Source organism: Pterocles gutturalis, unplaced genomic scaffold (genome assembly GCF_000699245.1).
Source record: "Pterocles gutturalis isolate BGI_N339 unplaced genomic scaffold, ASM69924v1 scaffold9917, whole genome shotgun sequence".
Classification (NCBI taxonomy): Eukaryota; Metazoa; Chordata; class Aves; order Pterocliformes; family Pteroclidae; genus Pterocles; species Pterocles gutturalis.
In genome coordinates this window covers 14,237-23,630 of record NW_010107953.1, presented here as the reverse complement: position 1 = coordinate 23,630, position 9,394 = coordinate 14,237, and the positions used below count along the sequence as shown (strand labels likewise).

General features: G+C 37.2%; 1 protein-coding gene across 1 annotated transcript; it reads left to right on the top strand.

The window, feature by feature from the left end:
- The first annotated feature begins 1,487 nt into the window (after positions 1-1,487).
- MMP13 (matrix metallopeptidase 13 (collagenase 3)) lies at positions 1,488-8,341 on the top strand. Its single transcript, XM_010072439.1, has 10 exons — positions 1,488-1,616; positions 1,714-1,955; positions 3,099-3,247; positions 3,340-3,465; positions 4,315-4,476; positions 5,083-5,200; positions 5,797-5,930; positions 6,291-6,450; positions 7,212-7,315; positions 7,932-8,341. The coding sequence occupies exons 1-10, from the start codon at positions 1,494-1,496 to the stop codon at positions 8,030-8,032; spliced, it is 1,419 nt and encodes a 472-aa protein (XP_010070741.1). The 5' UTR covers positions 1,488-1,493; the 3' UTR covers positions 8,033-8,341.
- Positions 8,342-9,394: the final 1,053 nt, after the last annotated feature.

The following is a 9,394-nucleotide window of genomic DNA, read 5'->3' as shown; positions in this document are numbered from 1 at the left end:
CCATTGCTGAATAAAAAGGTCTCAGTGTTAGTGACGGACAATGTAAAGGAGAACATAAAAACTGTTTGAACAGATGTTGCCTATCCTTAACTGGTGTAACCATATTTAGCACTGGCTGAGATGGGCAGTGAGGCAGAAATAGCCTACATAACAAATTCCTCTCAGCTTTGTTTGCTTTTGCTGTTTGTCATCGTATGACAGAAGGCTATATTGTATGAGTAACAAACTGAGATTTTACACATTCAGCTTCACTGATTTTTGTCCTTTTCCTGTTTTGTCAACAAGGCAACATCAATGGCAGGGCAGTGTATTCCAGAAAGTGTGTACCACTGTCTACCAAAAAGCTTCCTGAGGTTTTCCATCCAGGAACAGCCCCCATGAAAGAGGAAGGTGAATTCTCCTTGGACTTCTCCTTGGACCATGCTTGAGGGTGTGTGATATGGTACAAGTCTTGGAAGCAGTTGAGATTAGAGTGACCTTGGGGAGAAAGAAATCATCTTTTAAGCTTTGAAGTATAATAATATCTATGTCTGCTATAATGCCAGATTTATGCTATTATCCACCTCATAAGTCAAAATCACGTATTTCTGTCATTCTAGACACACTGATTCATTGCCTACCTGTAGCTGGTAGATGGCCTCTCCCAGAGTAGTAGCCGTCTCATTGATCTGTGGCTGTGCTCCACTCATAAAGTAAATTAAATTCATGTTTTTTGACGAAGATAAATTATATGAACTAGTCACTTTACATGACATGCTTTAGTTCTAATAAAAAAATCTTTAAATATTCAAAACTATGTCTTGATATTAAGCATTTGTGGTTTTGAGTACATCTCAAGCTGTAAATTATTCTGAAAGATAGGTAAGAAGTCACTAAGGATCTCTGAAGTAAAATTTTTGTTAATGTTTTAGAGCTATATTTCTTTGCAGAAACAAGGAGATTTAATAACCTAATGTATACTCTATAATGTTATTTCTTATCAGCCAAGGCAACAGTTATTAAAAATTGGAGTGTGTATGGTCTATTCCAACTGTTAGGAATTGCTGTTGAACTAGTGTAACAACTGTAAAGATTCAGATTTTATTTTAAAAATCATGAAGTTTGTTATATAATTTTATTGTCTATCAAAGAGTAGAAAGGCAATTTTTTTCTAGCAGAGAAGAGTAAGTTATTGCAAAGTTATTGCCTGTGTAAGTTATTGCAAAATAATCAAAAAAGTGCAGTTTGCTTCTGCCCATTTCTTCCCACAACCTATGTCAATATTCACAGACTGTGTTTATACAAGGATACAGTTTCCGAGCCCTCAGTGGGACAACAAATGCCTAAACCACAGTGTTGGGGAGAAGGGGAAAAGTAGCCATCTAAGCATGTTTACTTTCAGCTACACGGAAGTTCTAACTTGTCCCTAGGTGGTGACTCACTGGGTTGGGACTATAAAAGTAAAGGTAACTGCTCTCTAAAAACAACAGGGCTTCAGACTTCACAAATACAACATGATGCAATCAAGACTTTCAGCTGTCTTCTTCTTCTTCTTGGGTTTGTCATTTTGCCTGACAATCCCTATTCCCCTTGAAGATAGCCATGAATTCACAGAGAAAGACCTTCAGTTTGCAGAGGTACAGTATAAAATAATTAATTTGCATGTTTTATAAATAGTAAGTTTTGTAGTTACAACTGTTTGGAAACTAGCTTTATTACTTCTTTTCCCCTTAGCGCTATCTCAGGACTCACTATGGTCTCCGCCCAAATCCTGCTGGCATAATGAGGAAGAGTGCCAACACAGTGGCATCTAAACTTCGAGAAATGCAAGCGTTTTTTGGCTTGGAGGTGACAGGGAAATTAGATGAAGAAACATATGAGCTGATGCAGAAACCAAGATGTGGTGTCCCGGATGTGGGGGAATATAACTTTTTCCCTAGGAAGCTCAAATGGTCAAAAACTAATTTGACATACAGGTAAATGCATGGCATTTTGAGTGTTATTACTGATATTAGCCTTCTTGCCAGATAATTTGTCCAGTAGGTTGCTCAATACATGAGGCTGATGGGAGAAGGATGCATTTGAGTTTGACAGAATTTGTGTTGCAGTTTAAAGTCCTCAGAACCCAACTTTTGGAAAGGTTCCCCGAGCCCACCTTGCAGCCCCAGGAAGTGAATACAATTTTTTTGCCCTTGCACTTCATCATGGGGTAAAGTTGGTGTAGTGTAAACTAGTAACTCCTCATCCAGCCTCCATGTAGACACTCTGGGCACATCCGTGGTACTGAATGAAAGAGGGGTAGGGAGTAAGATCGTGATCCTCACAGCACTTAATCTCTAAGTCACTCCTTAGCTCTGCTTTGGACCTGATATGTGTGTCTGCTTCGCACAGGTCTTGTCCTGGACAAAGCAGTGCAGATGCAGACCAGTCTGTGCAATGTGGCTTTGAGAGCAGGGATTGATCTTTGTCCCTTTTCCATCTCACAGTCCAAATGTAGGTATCTATGCTTGGTCAGACAAATCCCTATGCCATGACCTCAGGAAGCTACAGAGCTGGAAGGTCACATGGTAGCACCTTCTCCCTCAATACTGCAAGGTCCTCAAAAGGGGATTTTAACCAGCTGCAAAATGAGTTTCTTTAGCAGATTCCAAATAGGAAACCACTGAACTCTGCCAGTTCAGTATTTAGTGATGAATGTTACTTTAATATGGATGATTCTAGCCTGTATAAAGTTTTTTGGATCATGTTTTTCTCCTCCAGGAAGTGAGGATCATGAGATATTTATGCCATTAAAAAAGTTTGAAGTTACTGATAAGATTTGACTTAATATAGAATATATCTGTCATTTTCTGCATCTTCTGGTGCACATAAAGCCAATTACAGAAAGCTGTTGGATCACTTCACATGTCTCTGAATGGTTTTAATGAAAATAGAAATGGTTATTTTTATTTTTTCGGATACTGTATACAGCTGTTGAGCTCTAGCTCTTTACTTTTAGATAAGAACATAGAGAGGAAAAAAGCAAAAAAAATTTAATGAGTTGTACAGTCAGATAAAAGTGTATTACACGTTTTCTTCAATTCACACAATTTAACTGGTGATATTAATCTGTTTGATAGAATTATGAATTACACTTCGGATCTGAGACGTGCTGAAGTAGACAGAGCTTTCAAAAAAGCATTCAAAGTTTGGTCTGATGTGACACCGCTTAACTTCACCAGAATACGAAGTGGTGTAGCTGATATCATGATCTCGTTTGGCACTAAAGGTAACACAGAACCAAGTATTTTTACTTTATAGTTACCTTGCTGCCAATGAGATGGGATAATTGATTTAATTGTTTTGAACATTGGTTTATAGAACACGGTGATTTTTACCCCTTTGATGGACCTTCTGGATTACTGGCTCATGCTTTTCCCCCGGGTCCAGACTATGGAGGAGATGCCCATTTTGATGATGATGAAGCTTGGTCAGATGATTCTAGAGGTAACAAAAGTTCCTGAGATTATTTGAAATGGTGATAGATGATAGAAAATTTTGTCCTGTTTGATATCTGTAAACCATTTTGTTTTGCCTGTTTACTGTTCATTTGTCATTATGTTCACTGTCCACTCAAGCTGGGTTTAACCTCCAATCATAAATGGAAGTATAATTTTAAGATACACACTTCCTAAGTGAAGTGATTAAAAAAATGCCACAAACAAGATGTTTTGTCATCTTGGCATTTCTCTGGACTCAAGGGCAGCTACTTCTCAGTACAGGCTGACGGGAATTACCTTTCTGAAGCCTATAGAAAATGCACGTACTTTACTCAGCTGCAAATCAGCTACTTGCATTTAATTTGAAAATTCTTCACCTTACCTATTCAGGACAGAACTTTAATAGAATAAAATACTATTTTTTTTCAGCACTGTCTTATTTCACCCTCCTGGCATTAAAGCTAATGTCTGTGATACTGAAAACAATATGGACTCTCTCCTGGAGGCAAATTCCTGACAAAAAGCATTATTGATTTGAGTAGGGCTAAGACCTCACCCTAGAGCTTTCCAGTGTTGCTAAGACATTTCAGGAAATATGGATCTACCTACAGAACAACATTGTCAAATAAGATTTAGGTTGAACACCAGCTGTGAGATACTCAATCAATTAGGCCCTTATTGCAAAAAAACCCACAGCAGTTTAAAAAAGACAAGCAATTGCAAATCATTTTTTCATTTACTGAGTTGTCTCCTTCATTGTCCCATATATTAAAGCACATTGTTAAGGTTAGTTGATTAGTCCAAGTCCACTTTGGTGATACAAGGAGCTAAATATTTACTTTGTGGTTTGTTATAGGGTATAACTTGTTTCTTGTTGCTGCCCATGAATTTGGTCATTCACTGGGACTTGAACACTCTAGAGACCCTGGAGCTCTGATGTTTCCAATTTACACATACACTGGAAAAACTGGTTTTGTGCTTCCTGATGATGATGTGCAAGGGATCCAGGAGCTCTATGGTAAGTCTGTGCAATACATAATATATATTTACAGTGCCATTATAACCTGCTATAGATACACTGCAGATGCTCAATGGCAACAGTCGTGACTGGTAAGACCAATTCACTGGGTTCTTGGCAACCAGACTTTGGGAAGAGAAAATGCTTAGATTTAATAGTTCAGAAAAAACTAGTTCAAAAATAGTTAAAAAAAAAGGAGGTAACAATGCAGAGGACAGTTGGTCACTGTGCTGTCTCTGTTAGCGGTGGGGGCTGGAGGACAGAGTCTTTATACTTTTTGACCTGCTTCAAAAGAGAAGGTGAAACCAAACCTAAAGATAGAAACAGAAATACTCATGTTTTATCATGGAAAGAATACAACTTTTGAGGGACCTTCAAAATTTGCAATAAGAAAGCAAGTCCCCTTAACATCTTTGCAAAAGCTGAACTGCAAAGTCCATGAATGTATTTGACTAAAGGAGAGAAAGAGAGAACAGGCTTTCCCCAGTACAAACAATTTGCCCATTATGCTTGTGTGTTTGGGAGCCTTCCATGCCCTATTCAATATCGTGATCCACAGAAAGAAAATGAGTGTTGTCAAACTTATATCATATTATATGATTCCAGGTGCTGGAGACAAAGATCCCAACCCAAAACATCCCAAAACACCAGAGAAATGTGATGCAGAATTATCACTTGATGCAATAACAGAACTTCGTGGAGAAATGCTTGTCTTCAAGGACAGGTAAAGAGATTGCCGTATCATGGATGGTGGGTACTGGATAAAATTTGAGCAAGTGAAAACATAATTTCAGTTTTTTACTAAAGATTTCACTAAACATAAACTAAAAAAAAAATCACAAATCAATATAGATACTTCTAAGAAACTACGTGTTATATCTTTTTGGGCAGGATTTGTGGTACAATTACAGACTTGACTGCCCAGTAATATGAAGCTGAAGACTTGACACCATTTGAACACCTTTTTTTCATTTCATGAGGCATTCTTCAACATGCACAAATCTACTAACATTTGTTTGAATGAAGTTGTACTACATTCAGAAGCCTTACATGGATCAGCAGTGTTTCTCTTATTCTAAATGAAAAAAAGATGCAAGGTTGTTGTTGTTTGAGATGATCACTGTGTGAGTGACAGAAGTGGTCTGCAGCTAGGTGACTATGAGAAAAGAAAAGGTCTACAAGGCTCTCTATGTACTGAAAATTCTATGTTATGAAAAAAATTAATTCTCCATTAACTAATTTTTTGTATAGCACATCAAAGATACTGCTATTCTGTAGTATGACAAGAAACATAAAATATATTTTCTTTTTCTGACCCAGGTTTTTCTGGCGACTGCACCCTCAGATGGTTGAGGCAGAACTGGTGTTACTTAAATCTTTTTGGCCAGAGCTTCCAAATAAAATAGATGCAGCTTATGAAAACCCCATCAAAGATCTTGTGTTCATGTTTAAGGGTGAGATTTCAATTTTGTTGTTGACAGAAAAGTATACATATTTAGTCAAGCTCAGTAAGTGATGTAAAGATAATTCATAGAAGAACAAAACATCCTACCTTTCTTGCTCAAAAAAAACCTTTATTGGTTTCACCTCATGCAAATCTATACAATTTTCAGTGAAGTAGGATATGTACAATTAAGCTCAGATGTCTAGGTTCATAGTTAGCATAAATAGTTTAATACCTGTTGAGTATGTGACTACGAATCTGTTAGTTGCATGAAAACAGGGATCATGGCATAGTTATTTTACTCTTTATATTATTATATCATATGTTATTATTTACAAAAGAGTCACACATATTTTGTTCTTATTTTTAGGAAAGAAAGTCTGGGCTTTGAATGGCTATGACATAGTTGAAGACTATCCTAAGAAGATATATGAAATGGGGTTCCCAAAAGAAATAAGAAGAATAGATGCAGCAGTCCATATTAAAGACATGGGCAAAACTCTCTTTTTTACTGGAAATAAATACTGGAGGTAAGCTGGAGACAGATTGATGTGTCCCTAGTCATAACCTGTCCAGAAGTATCAAAAGATCAGCAGATTGTTTCAAACCAGGCACTGGATTGTGGCTCACATTTCCAGTCTGTGGCTTTCATGGGTGCTATAGCTGTGTAGACTATCTCATAAAGGTGTAAGACTTCTATAAACATATGGGCATAGCCTTTAAAAGCCTTTTAAAGAGTGAAAAAAGTGAAAGGAAAACAAAGTGCCCTAGTCCAGAAGAGTTTGTAATATAGTCATATCTCCTAGACAAAACTCCCATCTTGCTTCCTTGAGTTGCTTGTGTGACACAAAATGGTATTAGTGCTGTCAGGGTAAGAAATCTCTCCTACCCTAGGATGGCTGGGTTTTGCTGTTTATCAGGGGGGCTTACAGCCAGGTCTAATGTGTAATTAAGACATTGCCATACCTTCACAGTGTCTCTGTGACAAGCAGCCTCGGTGTAGGGCATGTAGTGCCAATACATCAGGTACAGCCATCTCCATATAATACATACTTTATAGACCAGCTTTGAAAATGTGGCTTTATTAGTTTTGTGCTTATTGAGCTTGTACTTGTGGTGAAAGAGTGAGCTGGTTATTGTCCTGAGTTTCATTATTGCACTAGACATAAGGTACCTAAAGGCTGCTGGCTGCCTCTGACGTGGGTAACTTCAAAGCACTTAAAGGGCACAGACTGAACTCCCAGGCTGTTTAAATCTTCTCCATTTTTATTTTCTTTTGTGTCTAATATAGTTATGATGAAGAGTCAGAGGTTATGGAAGCAGGCTATCCCCGGCTGATAGAGGAAGAATTTGCAGGAATTGGTGACAGAGTGGATGCAGTATATCAAAGAAATGGTACATAATCTGATAATGAAACTTTATTACAATTAGTTGTCATTGAAACTTGAGATTAATGTCTTGTGGGAAATTCTGTCATTTGTAATTTTGATTTTTTCACATCAACACTTCTGTGCATGACTGAATCAGATTTCTGATCTAAATTACCCTCTGGCCAAGGTGCTCTTATAAACTTTGTGCGTATATATTTGAGGAGCCAAAAATGACCTGCCACCTTGTTTAGCGAACCTAAAGTGATATGCTTAATATAGAATTATGATGTGTCCATTCCTTCAGATGAAGCCCGTTCCTATCCAGGTCTTCAAGGAGGGTTTCCAAGTCAGTCTTAAACATTAACAGGCAAATGCAATATTTTTCTAAGCAAGTGCTGTGTAGTGATGAAATGCAGAGATTGACACCAGATTAAAATACTGGTTATTTTAAAACACTGATCCAAGTCTAACAAATGGAATGAGGACCTTTGAAAACTTAGCTCAGTATTCTAAATTCTGAAGTATTGCATTTCAAATAGTTATTAAATAAAGAAAACAAACAGGATAATTTTTATTTGAAGGATAATTTTAACATGACAACACAGTTTTCTCAGGATTAATTTAACTTTCCTTTTCCTCAGGTTATCTCTACTTCTTCAATGGACCACTGCAGTTTGAATATAGCATCTGGAGCAAAAGAATTGTCCGTGTCCTGCATACTAACTCCATATTTTGGTGCTAATTACAGCTGGGTGCCATGTCATAGGCTGCAGAGCAGTTTGTAATACATGGAAATGATGATATGGGCATATAGATTTATTAGAGGACAGTAAGGTTCTGTGAACAAACACTGGCTACCTACCACCAAATGTATACTGTATATATGGAACTGTATAGCTTTATGTCAGTCTGGGACTGAATTAACTTAATAGGAAAGAAGAAATTATTAGCATTTCAAGTGGCATTACACCGTTTAAAGTTTGTCTAGTATTAAAGTGAGATGCTGGATACATCCTACATGATCATGAGCACTATTGATTCCCAGTAATCTGAACATGTCTAGCATCTTTCAAGGATCTCCCAACATGTCCCAAGGATCTCCCAAGATGTCCCAAGAAATAGACTTGATAAACTCAGGAGTGTTATATTTTAAAACTAACCCTTCAGCTCTTTGCAAAATTCCTGTTAATGTACTGGGAATTCAGACGTGTAATGAATGAGTCAGGACTGCATTTTGACTCCCTGTGCAGGATAGCACTGAAGTTAGAGAATGCAAAGGTATCTGAGTGTATCCCCATTGGAATGGGAATACTCCCCTGGAAACAGATGCCTCTGTCATCTTTGGAATGAGCAGAAGGTCTAGAAGCAGCAAGGCGTCATTCCAAAGCAGACAGAAAAGCAAGAAAAGGGAAGAGTGTTCCCTGCAGAAATCATCAGCCTGTATGATACTGGGGAAACCAGAGGGAAGGAGCAACAAGAGAATCATGCAGGTTGAAACCTTGTGTGAAACTACATCTGGTAACGCAACCCATGTTTTCACCTGATGCAAACTGTAGTAGTTCAAGTGACATTTATAGAGGTTACGCCTAGCTGTGCCAGCAGAGAACCTAAACATTTTAATCAAAATATCAAAAGTATACCTTTTTTCCTGTTGGTCATTTTTTTTAATATCAATTGTTTCAGTACAATGTAAGTTTTTGGGTTTTTTTTTATTCAATGCAAATGATGTGGGACTGTGATTATTTTTCAGTTTAAAAAGTAATATTAAATAAGCTGGAGGAATAAAATTACATAGTGAAATTACTTAAATTAAGATCTCATATGCTACATGTCATAAAAGCAAGACAGAGCTACTGGATAAAAGAAATCAGGAACTCTAACGTGCATTTTATTCAATAAAATTTTCATGTCTATTTAAAGATCTGGTTTGCTTTTTTTTTTCCCTCTGAGACAATGAATTTCATAGAAAAGAGGAGGAGAGAAAGACAGAAAGACAGGAAAGACCCCTCAAATCTGCAGAATAAAAACTAAGTTGGAATTAGTCCTTATCATTACAGAAAGTATGAGAAAGTATTAAGAAATCAAATTCAGTTCCACATTAATT

Coding starts and splice junctions, on each gene's coding strand:
- MMP13 (XM_010072439.1), top strand. CDS start 1,494: ATGATGCAATCAAGACTTTCAGCTGTCTTCTTCTTCTTCTTGGGTTTG. Junction 1,956..3,098: donor AAAACTAATTTGACATACAG/GTAAATGCATGG, acceptor TCTGTTTGATAG/AATTATGAATTACACTTCGG. Junction 5,201..5,796: donor ATGCTTGTCTTCAAGGACAG/GTAAAGAGATTG, acceptor TTTCTGACCCAG/GTTTTTCTGGCGACTGCACC.